This window comes from Anolis carolinensis, chromosome 1, assembly GCF_035594765.1.
Source record: "Anolis carolinensis isolate JA03-04 chromosome 1, rAnoCar3.1.pri, whole genome shotgun sequence".
In the NCBI taxonomy this organism is placed as follows: Eukaryota; Metazoa; Chordata; class Lepidosauria; order Squamata; family Dactyloidae; genus Anolis; species Anolis carolinensis.
The window spans coordinates 157734822-157748378 of NC_085841.1; the positions used below are offsets into that span (position 1 = coordinate 157734822).

The 13557-nt window shown below is 40.4% G+C and overlaps 1 protein-coding gene across 1 annotated transcript in view; it reads right to left on the reverse strand.

Annotated features, from left to right (window-relative positions):
* eva1a (eva-1 homolog A, regulator of programmed cell death) overlaps positions 1 to 13557 on the reverse strand; it is a 60772-nt gene that overhangs the window by 19938 nt on the left and 27277 nt on the right. The window contains exon 2 of the mRNA XM_062957243.1: positions 1106 to 1274. Within this exon, the coding sequence (XP_062813313.1) occupies positions 1106 to 1178 (73 nt within the window). The 5' untranslated portion in view covers positions 1179 to 1274. The remainder of the gene's footprint in view (positions 1 to 1105; positions 1275 to 13557) is intronic.

A 13557-nucleotide genomic window follows, 5' to 3' on the forward strand; every position in this document is an offset into this window, starting at 1 on the left:
TCAAACAACATTAAAAAAAACAAGAACTATCTCCTTGAATTTTCTATACAATGACACAAGGTAACAAGGGATCATTCCCTCAAGTTTCAGAAATATTCATACATCTACTGATTTTTGGGAATTTTTCAAAGTTTTGGCAAAAATGTTTTTTTTATTTTAAAAAAGCCACAAGAGCTATCTCATTGAATGTCTCTCATATTAACCACTAGAACTCCAATTTAGGGATTTCTTTCCAGCCCAGAACTGATTTACTTACTTGTATTGAAGTATCAGTCAGTTCTCCTCTCTGCAGATTCAGCAATTTATTGGAACTCTGGCTGCTGCCAGAAAGGACAATTCTCTCTCCATCCTGATTGGAGCTTTCTGATGCTGAGCAGAATTCAGGGAAATATAGTTTAGGGCAAGGCCTTTTGAATTCTCTGCCACAGGGGTTCCTCACCTCCCCAAACTACATTCCCCAGAATTCTGTGCCCTCTCAGTCTCTTTCTCAGCTCACTCAGCTTGTCTCACCCTGCTGCTTTCCTCCCCTCATGGCAAGAGGCCATTAATTCAAAGTGGAATGGCCTCCTTTTTGGCATTGCCTCACTTGAACTGAAAATGAAACTGACTTTGATAGGCTTCCGAACATTACAGAATTCAAATGAGAAGGTATTGGGTGAGTTTTAATTCTTAAGTTTTTGCGTGGGTACCCCCCACTCCCCTGGGTGTTTCTTAATATCTGCTCATATATACAAAACTAAAGAATTAGGAATGACTTTCTAATTAAAAATGAAGTTTTGCATGCCCCTAATAAATATAAGATATAGTGACACAATTGTTTCTTGGCCTAACCTGGATATTGATCAAATATGGATGGGGGAAAATATCAGACCGCTTTCCTTTCTTGATTTTGATTTGGGCTTTGTCGTGGATTTATGCCTTACACAGAAAAGGAACATCAAAATCACATGCAACTATAAATAAGTATGGTCTTCTCTCTTTTACTGATCTCCTTAGTTTTCTTCTGGAAAAAAACTAAAAAATCATTACAAGAAAGTCAGAAAGGAATGTCAACTTCAGATACACAGATAAGAGCCTGGGTAAATCATCCAATAGAGAAGTCTACCTGTGATAAATGAATATGCTGCTAGGATACTGCTGAGCAACGCCATTTCTGTGCTGGCACTCCCAGGCTCCATTGTCCTGCCGAAGTCCCTCCAACTGCCTCATCCACGGGAAGAAGCCAAGGTGGATGCTGAACAGATCAAACAGAACAGATGTCCTTTTCTTCGTCCCTGTTTTGAAACACAAGCGAGCAACAGATGAAACACCTTGGATCCTAGGTTCAGCATTCAAGCACAACCTTCCTTCTGCACTTGGAAATTGCAGCCTGGGGACCAAAATCTCAGTGAAATGTTTTGGCATGAAGTTTGCTTTTGACTTTAGCTGACTGCTCAAAAACACTCCAGGCAACTACTGTACTTGCTTGCAAGCTGAGTGTCTTTCCTAAGTTTCCTTCACTTTCTAGTCACTGGTTAGACACACCCAGATGATTTACAGCAACTATATAATCAAAGACCATTTTTCTTCCCTCCCCATTTTGAAATCAAAGGTATAAGGGCTGAGTCCCAGTGAACTTGTAATAACTCAGTGCTGCTAAAAAAAATCAGCAGGCAGCCAGCAGCCCATCTGTAATTCTATGGTTTCTGATGAACACCTGGCAAACAGTTCTCTTTCCCTTCAGCCTTTATTAAACAGAGGTAAGGTCTGTGTTTCCCTTTATGACTCCTCGAAGAGTCTGCATTCTTAAAGCTCTGCCAATAGCAAAGAAGAGTGAACATGAGTTAATGATTGCATTTTATTTGTTGAAGTCTTGTAAGTGAGCAGACAGTTAATTTCTTGAGCCTACAAGGGACCCTTTCAAACCTTATCGGTTCAGTACCAATAACGTATTGCACCTTGACCTGTCTGAAGGCATCAACAGTTTGAAACCATAGTAAACAATCAGTCTTGGTAACGTGAAATTTTCAGTACAGTGGTTCTCAACCTGTGGGTCCCCAGGTGTTTTGTCCTACAACTCCCAGAAATCCCAGCCAGTTTACCAGCTGTTAATATTTCTGGGAGTTGAAGGCCAAAAAAGAAGAGAGCTGTCAAATCATGGTGGATGGCATTGGACTCGTGCTGTAATTCTTTTAAATGTTTTTCACCCCTCAGCAAATAAATAATTTAAAAATAAACACAATTTTATACAAAACAATAACTGGTTTCTGCTAGCATACCTGCAGAGACTTGCCTGTGCATGTGACACATTTTATATGTACCCCATATGAGTAGTGCATTAGAATTTGAACCACAAGGCAGACATCTGGGAAAGGGAGGGACAGAAAGAAGCATGTCTGGTCTTGGAGGATGATACAGGTAAAAGTGTGTCACACTGAATACCTCAAGGCTGTCTCTAACAGTCCTCCCAGAACAGGGAACGTCCTAACCACATTCACTGTTGCAGACGGAACTTAGTAGGAATCACTCAATATTAAAATGAATGACCTGTTTAATATTCTTTCCCATTGCAAAGCCTAGAGATTCGACTCACTGTCCCTCAGAATTTGTATGTTCTGACTTACATCCAAGTTCCACCTAAGAACAAACCTACAGAATCTAAGAATAAACTTTAAAAATAAACTTACAGAACGATTCCATCAGTGTTACCTCTGAAAAATCCTGCAAATCTCTTGGGAAGACAGGCAGACAAATATCAGCATCCTGGAAGAAGCAGATCACCAGCATTGCAGTGATAATCCTCCACCATCAACTCCACTGAACTGGCCATGTTGTCCAAATGCCCGTTCACCATCTCACAAAGCAGTTACTCTACTCTAAACTCAAGAACCAAAAACGGATGGGAAAAGAGGTTTAAAGATGGGCTTAAAGCCAACCTTAAAAACTGTGGCATAGATACCGAGAACTGGGAGGCCCTGGCCCTTGAGCATCCTAACTGGAGATCAGTTGTTACCAACAGTGATGTGGAATTTGAAGTGGCACGAATGGAGGATGAAAAGGAGAAACATGTCAAGAGGAAGAAGGCACATCAAGCAACCCTTGTTGAGACTGCCTTCCATCTGAAAATCAATGTTCTCACTATGGAAGAACATGTGGAACAAGAAAGGGTCTCTACAGTCACCCACGGACCCATCGCCAAGATGCTACACTTGGAAGGCAATCATACTTGACCACAAGGGATCATCTGTGATCTTGTTTGTAACCCAGGGATTGCCTGTATATTTCAATCCTATCACAGTGATGGCATCCCCAGTCAGTTCTATTAGTTGTTTCAGTTGAAAAGAAATATTCCCCAAAAATGGGCTAGAAACAAAGGTAGACTGATAAAAATGAACGAATGGGAACAAATCTGGACAAGGAAAATTTAATATACACTTGCCACTGATCTTAAAGAAAACTGGTTAAAGATACTTCATAGGTGTATCTAACATCCCAAAAATTAGGCCTAATGTATAATAACATGGACAATAAGTGCTGGAGATACAAAGATCAAGTGGGTTCCTTCTTCCACATGTGGTGGAGCTGCAAAGAAATAGCAAAATACTGGGAAATAATACATGGAGAATGTCGCGAAAATTTTAAAAATAGATTTGGAATGTAAGCCGGAGTATTACTTACTAGGACTTTATAATATGTAAGATACCATCAACCCCAATAAAGACAGAGATAGAAATAATAAAGACAAATTTTTCACTCAATTAATTACTAGGATAATAATAGCCAAACACTGGAAAAGGGAAAGCATTCCCACCAAAGAAATGTGGTTTGATAAAATTATATAAATAAGAAATATGGACAAATTAACTTTTTTGTTAAAGAAAAATACCGGGAGAGCCATGAAAGAAATAGATTGGACAATTTTTGATGAATATCTATTTATGTGAATGCCGAAGAATGAGACGTTTGGAAGATGGAAGATCAGAAGTCAACACCCCCCCCCCTATTTAGTAGGCCCCCGTTCCCTCCGCTCGGAAATGGGCTTCCCCGTATCTTTCCCTACCCTCTTTCCCGACCTCAGTCCCAAATCCTACCCCCTCCCCCTTCTCTACCTTTAATCCACCCACTCTTCCTAATTTTCACCTTTCTCTTCTCTTAACCCCTTATTCCTCACCCCTTTCGTTTCCCTTTAGGTTTTCAATTATAATGTTTTAAAATGTTTTCAATAAAAAAATTACCCCATTAAAAAAGAAGTATTCACCTGCTGAAGAAAAGTCATGATTGTGTGCTCACTAGAATAAATTCCTTCCTCAGTCTTGGGGAAAGACTGTGGAGAAACTGAGAGAGGATTATTGGAAAAGACCTTCAAAGATAGCCACTCCTTTCTTGCCATAGAGAAAGATATGCCTTAGGGGACATCACTCCAAGAAAGACAGTAATGATCCCTTAGAAATCATTCATTCTTTGTCATTATGAATGACAGACACAGAGAACTGTCTTTGTTTTGAGTGTGCTTGCTGTGTGGTAAATTGCCTGCTTGGGAACCCAGACCCTCAGAGCATGAGTCAAACCAGGTCTAGCAAGAGGGACAGACTTCATGTGAACAAGAACAGAATCAGACTGCTGGAGCCTAACATGAATAAGGTGGTAGAGCAATTTTCAAATCACCCCAGATGATATGGGGGTTACACTAATTCACAGACTCAGAAGCTTACTTATATACTGTAGTTGAGGAATGATACCAGCAAATTCAAGATGTGTAGGAACAATAGTCGGGAAAGCGGGAAAGATGACTCCTTTCAGAAAACAAATTTCAGACAAGGAGAAACAAAAAGGAATCTGACCAACAGAAAAGAGAGGAGGCAGTCAATGATGAAAATAAGAATGTGGAAGATATATCATTAATAAGATTTATGCCATAATATATGTGTACATGTTGAGCATCCCTTCTCCAAAAGTCTAAAATTGTCCACATAGTGTCTGAGATAATGTCTGGTGGTTCAATGTATCTGCATTTTGCTGCATGCACAATACATATATTGTGTATCAAGTTTCCTCCAGATTATGTCTATAAGATGTAAATGAAACATCAATGAATTTCATGTTTAGATTTGGATCTCATCTACAAGATATCTCATCCAAAAAAACCCAACTTAGAAATTTGTTCCCAGTTGATAAGACATTCATAGCTAATAATGCATAGGACAGTATGTAGTTTTCCTAAGTAGTGCATTTTTTTTACATATTTCTCCAAATGTATGCATTTCTGTATGCATTGTTTCCACTGTGCCCATCGTCCTTTTTCCTTGTGTCTATAAAAAAATGGGGAAAAACCAAATGTGAAGGATAACTAGATTCTGGTTCACAAATTCATTTTGAGATTGTAACTTACTCAGTTTGTATTAAAATATGCACCAAGCAGATTTCTTTTCCATGCTAGAAATCCCAGAAGTTATTTCTTGGCTTTAGAATCATGGGTTTCTGGTTGTTATAGCTACTTTCTCAAGCTCCAAGTGTGACAGGTCAAATGATAAACCAAAACATGGTACCAACTCCTTGAGAAAGTGAATCCAGAATGCCCCTTGTATGAAAAAGACAAAGTATTGGGAATCATTACAAACATAGAACTGCCAATACTCTCAGTCAGTTATATGACTGTGGTGCAACCATACCTAGAATAGTGTGTTATTGGTCACTATTCTAATCACTACACCTCAAAGAGAATATTGCAGAACTGGGAAAGTACCAAAAAGGCAAAACACAATGATCAAGAACAACCCCCAAAGAGGAAAAGTAATAATGTTTCAAGGCATCTGATTTGCTGGGAAAAGGGAGTATAGAGTGATACAAATGTTGAAAATTAAGCACTGTATGGACAATAAAAGGAGCAGATCTTATTTTTCTTGTAGAACTTGGGATTTGTCCATGAAGCTAAGCAGTGCTGGTTCAAGAGAAATAAAACACATTTGCTACCATGTAGATGGCTTTACTAAGTCATAGAAGATATTATTGATAGCTAACAAGGCCTAGTGACCTTACCCAATGGTTTTATGTTTTAGCTTTACTTATGAGTTTAGCATAACTTTGATGTTAGCCACTGTGGAAATAAAATGCTAGCTTAACAAAGACCTTTGGTATGGTCCAGACAACATTTCTTCTACATTAGTTAATCTTTCTTTTCTTGATTATCTGATTGAGTTGACCTCAATATTTCTTATTAATATTAATTACTTAATATTTGTTGGATTTTTGTAAATTAACCCAGACCTGTAAAAAGTAGTGTTTAATGGCCTGAGGCATTAATTCTCTCTATTTAGTGCATTTGTATAAATATTTTCTTTTTCTAAGCATGCAATAGTAAGAATACATGAGTCTATGATATCTTAATAATATTATCCTTCGAGATTAGTTCATTCTCAGTGTTAGAATTTTGAATTGTGTGTTTATCACTGTGACACAATCCACTGAGATAGAAGGAATTGTAGTAGTACATTACTTTCTCTTTCTGAACAGATTTAGCAGCTTTACACTAGATTAGATGTGATAGACCAGTGGTTCCCAACCTTTAAGGGAGTGTGAACAACTGAGGCAAAATTGGGTACATCGTAGATCATCAAGATCAATCAACCCCTCTCCCCACCATATTTCCTTTTGTAACCCAACGAATATCGGTGTGAAAAAGGAGGGTTTCATGTTCCAAGTATTCACCATCTTTATGGACAGTTTCACACTATTTCCTAAGTCTTCTGGCAATGTTTTGGAAGCTAATGCTTGGTGATGAATGATGCAGTGGGTTGTCATCATCGAACAATTCTTCTCTTTCACCAACATCACTAGACCAGAGAGTGATCCTAGTATAGCTGGAGCTCCATCTGTAAACAAACTAGCAAGCTTTTCCCAGGAAATTTCATGCCTCTCAAAATAATTGCTGATTATTCATGACATCTATTACTTTCAACGTAATTTCCAGCTCTTGCAAAAAAAACTGAACAAAGGTAAGTAACTGGCAACACTGCACCACATTGGTAGTCTCATTGCACTGCAAAGCGAAATAAGATGATTTTTTAATCTGAATGAGAAGCTGGTCTTCGATATCTTGTGACGTTGTCCCAATTTGCAACTGCACAATATTATTCGACAGGGGAATTTCTTGAATGTTCTGTTTGGCTTCCCCATCTAAAACTACTTCCATGCCTTTTAGTAAACAAGGCTTCACTAATGTTTCACCAATTGTGTGTGGTTTTCTTGATTTTGCAATTACATAGTTGAGATATTTTGAAGGATGTAAACAGGGCTTTCTCAGATGTTGCATATATTGCACTACTTGTTCCAAGCTTCATTTTCTTCAGCTCCTCTAATTTTCCTATGGTCATTCACACAAATTAGGATGGACAGTCTTTAAATGACATTCCAACTTTGCAGGTTTTCATGCACTGTTGCTGAGAACAGTGGCATATATCACATATTGAGGTCTCATCTCATGATTTATTTCAATTGCAATGAATCCGAACTTGATATAACTGCTATCGTATTTTCTCTTTGGTGCAATTTTTCAAAAGACAACATTCAAGAAACAAAAACACTATGGAATTATTGGAATGTTTTCACATGCAACAAAAATATGTGACCCATACAATTATCTTTACTGACCTTCAATCATACAATTTTTTGTATACAATTTTCCCTGTGACACATATCTCAACTAGACTCTCTATTCTTTTACCGTATTTACTCAAATTTAATGCGTATCTTTTTTGGCTAAATTACTTCACCAAAATTAGGGTGCACATTAGACTCAAGGAGGGCAGGAAAACTAGGCAAAACCAGACCTCACTTGAATCCCTGGCCTTTCCTGACTCATGCGGCTACCCACCCCTCCCTCTGGTTCAGCAGCCTTCTGCCTTCTTCCTTCCTCCCAAACAAAGCCCAGGCTCCTGTTAGTTACTATTTGGGCTTCAAGAGCCTGTCTTGGAAATTGGGATCCAAGAGCTCCAGTTCCACTGGCTCAGTCAGAGGAAGACAGAGCCCACGTACAGTAGAGTCTCACTTATCCAACACTCGCTTATCCAACGTTCTGGATTATCCAACGCATTTTTGTAGTCAATGTTTTCAATACATAATGATATTTTGGTGCTAAATTCGTCATACAGTAATTACTACATAGCATTACTGCGTGTTGAACTACTTTTTCTGTCAAATTTGTTGTATAACATGAAGTTTTGGTGCTTAATTTGTAAAATCATAATCTAATTTGATTTTAAATAGGCTTTTTCTTAATCCCTCCTTCTTATCCAACATATTTGCTTATCCAACGTTCAGCTGGCCCGTTTATGTTGGATAAGTGAGACTCTACTGTCCTTCCTTTCTTTCCCTTCCCTCCTCATGAGCCAGTGATGGAGCTTCCCTTAGTCTCCACCTTCTCTGACCTGCTGGCTTCGACTGCTGCCTCCTCCTTGCAATCCAGCCTGTAAATGGGCTTCCTTGCTTGCCTCAAAAGCAGGTAAGGAATGGATTCAATGCCACCATTCCTGTCCTGCATCCCTTTGACCAGTATTGGACCCTTCCTTTCTTACCTGATCTTGACAAAACTGCTACTTGAGGATAGTGTTTGCAAAATCCTCTTTACAACCCAGCTCCCCACTACATAAGCTCTGTCAACATCAGCTTCAAGCCCAGACAAGGAAGGAAGGCTCCAACACTGCCATTCATGCCCCCTCCCTTTGTCCGATGTTGGAGCCTTCCTTCCTTGCAGGCCCAAGGGGCAGGGGGCTGGGCTGCAAGGAGGAGACTGGAAAGGGAACTTTGGCAGCAGCTTCCTCAACAGCAGGTAAGGAAGGAAGAGTACAGCACTGGGCAAAGGGAAGGGATGTGAAGGGAGGCATTGGACCCTTCCTTCCTTGTCTGGGTTTGAAACTGCTGTTGCCAGAGCCCCATTTGCAGGCTCAGGTGCTGGGGAGTTGGGTTGCAAAGAGGAGATTGCAAATGAGGCCCTGGCAGCAGCTGTCTCCTCAAAAGCAAGCAAGCAAGGAAGGATCCAATATTGGAGAAAGGGAGGAGGTTGATCCTTCATTCCTTACTGGCTTTTGAGGCAAGAAAGGAAGCCCTGTTCGCAGACTGGATTGCAAGAAAGAGGTAGCAGCTGAAGCCCACAAGTCGGTAAAGGTGGGGGACAGAGATAGCTGTATCAACACTGTCTCCTCATGAGGAGACCAAGGGAGGGGAAGGAAGCACGTGGGCATTCTTGTCTTCCTTCGGCTGGGCCAGTGGGAGAGGAGGAGCCCATGTGCTCATAGGAGGAGAAGAGGTCCACAGCAAGAGAAAAAAATGTGTGTGTGTGTGTGTGTTTGTGTGTGTGTTGGTGGTGGTGGTTATGCCTGCAGGGTCCCTTCCTCTACAGCCATGCTGCATTGACTCAGGTTTTCTGTAAAAGACCCCCATGGACCGCTTTTCTGATTCTTGTGGACCACTTGTGATCCACAGACCAGTGGTTAGAAATCACTAAGATAGACAGATCTAGAATCATGCTCTCTTGTGAGAAATGTGCAAGGAACTCCTTAGTATTTAGTAAGGCCTGCCTGTGTTTCAGGACTGAAAATAAGAAGCATAGAATCACTGCATGGATGACAATTAAAAATGGAATTACAGAGTTATGGGTGACACCTACTGTGCACAGAGAATGTTGGCAAAATGAGTTCTCTCTGCAACAAACTCTTCTCCAGAGGGTTTAGAAATGAGCCAAACAGAGAAGTCCTGGATCAAGGGGGAGGCAGGATGTCCACTAAACAAGAGAAGTCTGGATCTGGACAGATGTTACCCTTGCCAGCTGGCTTAGATTATATTTAGCAAGCTTACAACCAACCCAAAGGGATCCCACATACATGCTCAACTAGCCTGGAAGAAATTGTATAAATGCTACTCAGACTTTGATTCACTATCAAAACACAAGAACAAGAAAATACATCTAGAAAACAATTAAAACAACCTGGTAGTAATGTATGATTGTCTAAAAATGTAAGAAATACATAAAATACAGTATTTTGTACATTCTTTTGTTTTTAAAAATATAACTTCAATTGGAAATTTTTTAGGCATTTTTTATATTTTTATATAGGTCTGTGGCTTTGTCACATTCTTCTAATTCCACACACAAATGAAAATCTGAAGTCAGTGTTTCCATGTTATTTCAAAATAGCGTATGTCTTCATACATTCTGCACAAAAAGTGTGATATTAGAAATCACCTGGAGGATTCTGGACTCAACATTAAAAAGCAAGAGTAATAATGCCCTCAAGGGTAGTTCTCAGTACTTGCAGTCAATAACCATACAGGTGATATGAAGAACACAATGGAATACAACCTGCATGGACCAAAGGCTTGGACAGAATTAGAACTGATGTTCATATTTTTTTTAAAAAAAAAACATGAATTAGATTTCATGGTGAAACTGGCACAGAAATAACACTGAGATATAAAGGAATTCTGTAACACCTTTGAGATTAACAGAGAAAAAGACTTCTCTAGCAGAAACGTTCATGGATTTCAGTCCACATAGTCAAATGAAGACTCCATATGCAAGGGGACTAGGAAGTTTGTTTTCTCAGCAGGTCACAATAATCCTACATGATATCTCTTAATGTGAAACAGGTTAAGTGTGATGACTCATGGGCCTTGTAGTCCTGTTCCTAGTACTATTGTGGCAGACGAAGAGGAAAACATGGGATTTTCGCCGGTTCAGTAAGAGCCGGAGCCTCTTCACCTGCAGGATGTTGATGTTTGTCCACAAGAATTCAGCCAAACAGGCCTTGGGCAGAACTCCCCCCCCCCCCGTTTTCCAGGAGGGAAAATTATTCTAAAGATAGGGGAGCCAGGGAGGCTAATCGCAGAAACCTGAGAATCGCTGCCAAACAAATGGCTGATTAGGTCTGCTTCCCTTGGGAAATTCTATGGAGTCATGCATCTGGACAGAGTTGGGTTTCGCTTCTCGTTCTCTAGGGAAAGAGTTCTGTTGGCGGGAAAACGAGACCCAATATAGGTGCTTAGCGCGAGGGATTCTTTGCGGAGTCAATTGATCAGCTTGAGGAGAGAGATCGTGTGTGGACTTCGTAATCCCAGTTCCTTGCTTCTCGGATCAAGTTTCAAGTCTTGCCTTGTCTCACGTTATTACCACGGACTATGTTTCATGCTTCATGTTCGTCTTGCCTCCAGTCAAGGATCTAGTCGAGAATCAAGTTTATTCCAGCCTTGTTGTCAAGCTTCATTGGACTTTAAAGACTCTGTTATTTCCCCACACTATTGCTTGGCAAAGTGTGTGTTTCGGTCAAGTGGATTAAAACTTTGAACTCTAATATCTTATATTGGACAATACATTTCTGGACTATATTTGACCTTATCTGAAAGGTCTGCTTCTGAACTATATTCTTCACTTGTTTTTATTGATTTTATATATTTCTTTAATAAAGATATTAGATAGAGTCTGGCCTCTGTGTAAGGTTATTGGTGCTCTGCAGCCTGGGTCCTGACATTAACATTGCTATGTCTTTGAAAAGTACAATAGAGTCTCACTTATCCAACATAAATGGGCCAGCAGAATATAAGCGTTGGATAAGCGAATATGTTGGATAATAAGGAGGGATTGAGGAAAAGCCTATTACACATCAAATTAAGTTATGATTTTACAAATTAAGCACTAAAACATAATGTTTAACAACAAATTTGACAGAAAAAGTAGTTCAACACGCAGTAATGCTATGTAGTAATTACTGTATGACGAATTTAGCACCAAAATATCATTATGTATTGAAAACATTGATGACAAAAATGCGTTGGATAATCCAGAACGTTGGATAAGCGAGTGTTGGATAAGTGAGACTCTACTGTATCTATAGCAGAATACATCTATATCTACGAATATAACAAAAGTGAAAATATGTTTGTATGTCTCTATGTATCTATCTATGTTTGTATGTATTTTCCAAGATAGCTCCCACATCAAGAGAGCTCCCACCACCAATGGATCTGGACAAACATGGCACACATACCCACCATGACTAATTTTAAGTACTGGCGGGACTTGGTGGGGCAATGACAGAGGACAATGGTAGTTATACTTCATCCATGTGCAAAGAGTACAGTTGTGATGAGTCATGGGCCATGTAGTCCCGTTCATGGCACTGTAGTCCCAGATGAAGAGGAGAACTTGGGTTTTTCACCGTCTCAGTCAGAATTGGAACCTTCCCAGCCAGATTTGGGAACCTTGCACCTGCAAGAGATTTGTCTTCCAGAAATCTGTCAAACAAGCCCTGAGTCTAAATCTCCTGTGTTTTCTCGCCACGAGTTTTGTAAACATCAGAGAGCAGTTCAAGCGGCCTCTCGTAGGAGTGCTAGGATAGCTGCTAAGAATTCAGCTGATTAAGCCTGCTTTCCATGGGAAACCTTAAGGAGTCATGCATCTGGACTCAGAGATTAGCTTTCGTTTCTAGTTCCCCAGAGAACTGCTCTTTGGTGGGAAAACTAGACCCTATTTAGGTGTTTTACCCACAAAGGCATCTTGCGGAGTCAATTCGTCAGCTACTGGAGTAAGTTGTGTGTGGACAGCGCGCTCCGTTTCCAAGCCTCGTTCCTGTTTCAAGCCTTGTTCCTGATTCCAAGCCTTCGCTCCGTTTCCAAGCCTTCGTTCCCGTTTCCAGCCTTGTTTACCTCCACGGACCTTGCCTTGTTTTCCAGGACTCAGCCTTGCCTTGTCTTCCGGATTTTGCCAAGTAATTCCACTGATCTTGTTCTCGCTCCCCGTGCCTTGTTGCCTTGTATCAAGCCTTGTTTCAAGTTATTTCCTAGCCTTGCTCAAGTTCATGGACTAAAGGACCTTGTCATCTCCCCTCACTTTGCCTGGCAAAGTGAGTGTTTCGGTTATTGGATTACAACTTTGGACCTTAATATTTCATATTGGACATTGTTTCTTGGGACTAATTTTGACCTTTCCTGAAAGGTCTACTTCTGAACTATTTCATACACTTGCTTTTACTAACTTTATATATTTCCTTAATAAAGATATTAGATAGATTCTGGCCTCAGTGTATTGTTATTGGTGCTCTGCAGCCTGGGTCGTGACAACAGTGAACCCCACAAGCGATGGTTATAGATGAACCCGGCATACATACCCATCATTACCAACTTTAAACACTGATGGGGTCTGGGTGGACTGAACCAAAATGATGGGAGTTGTGGTTCACCCACATACAGAGAGTAGTGTGAACTTCACTGATGATGATTCTGGACCAAATTTGGCACACATACCTATCATGTGTGCCATGGAGCCCATGGTGGTGCAGCAGTTTAAACCGCTGAGCTGCTGAACTTGCTGACCGAAAAGTTGGTGGTTTGAATCCGGAGAGCAGAGTGAGCTCCCATTGTTAGCCCCAGCTTCTGCCAACCTTGCAGTTTGAAAATCAATAGGTACCTCTCCGGCGGGAAGGTAATGGCACTCCATGCAGTCAGGCCAGCCACATGACCTTGGAGGAGTCTTTCAGCCTAGAAATGGAGATGAACACCAACCCCCAGAGTCGAACACGACTAGACTTAATA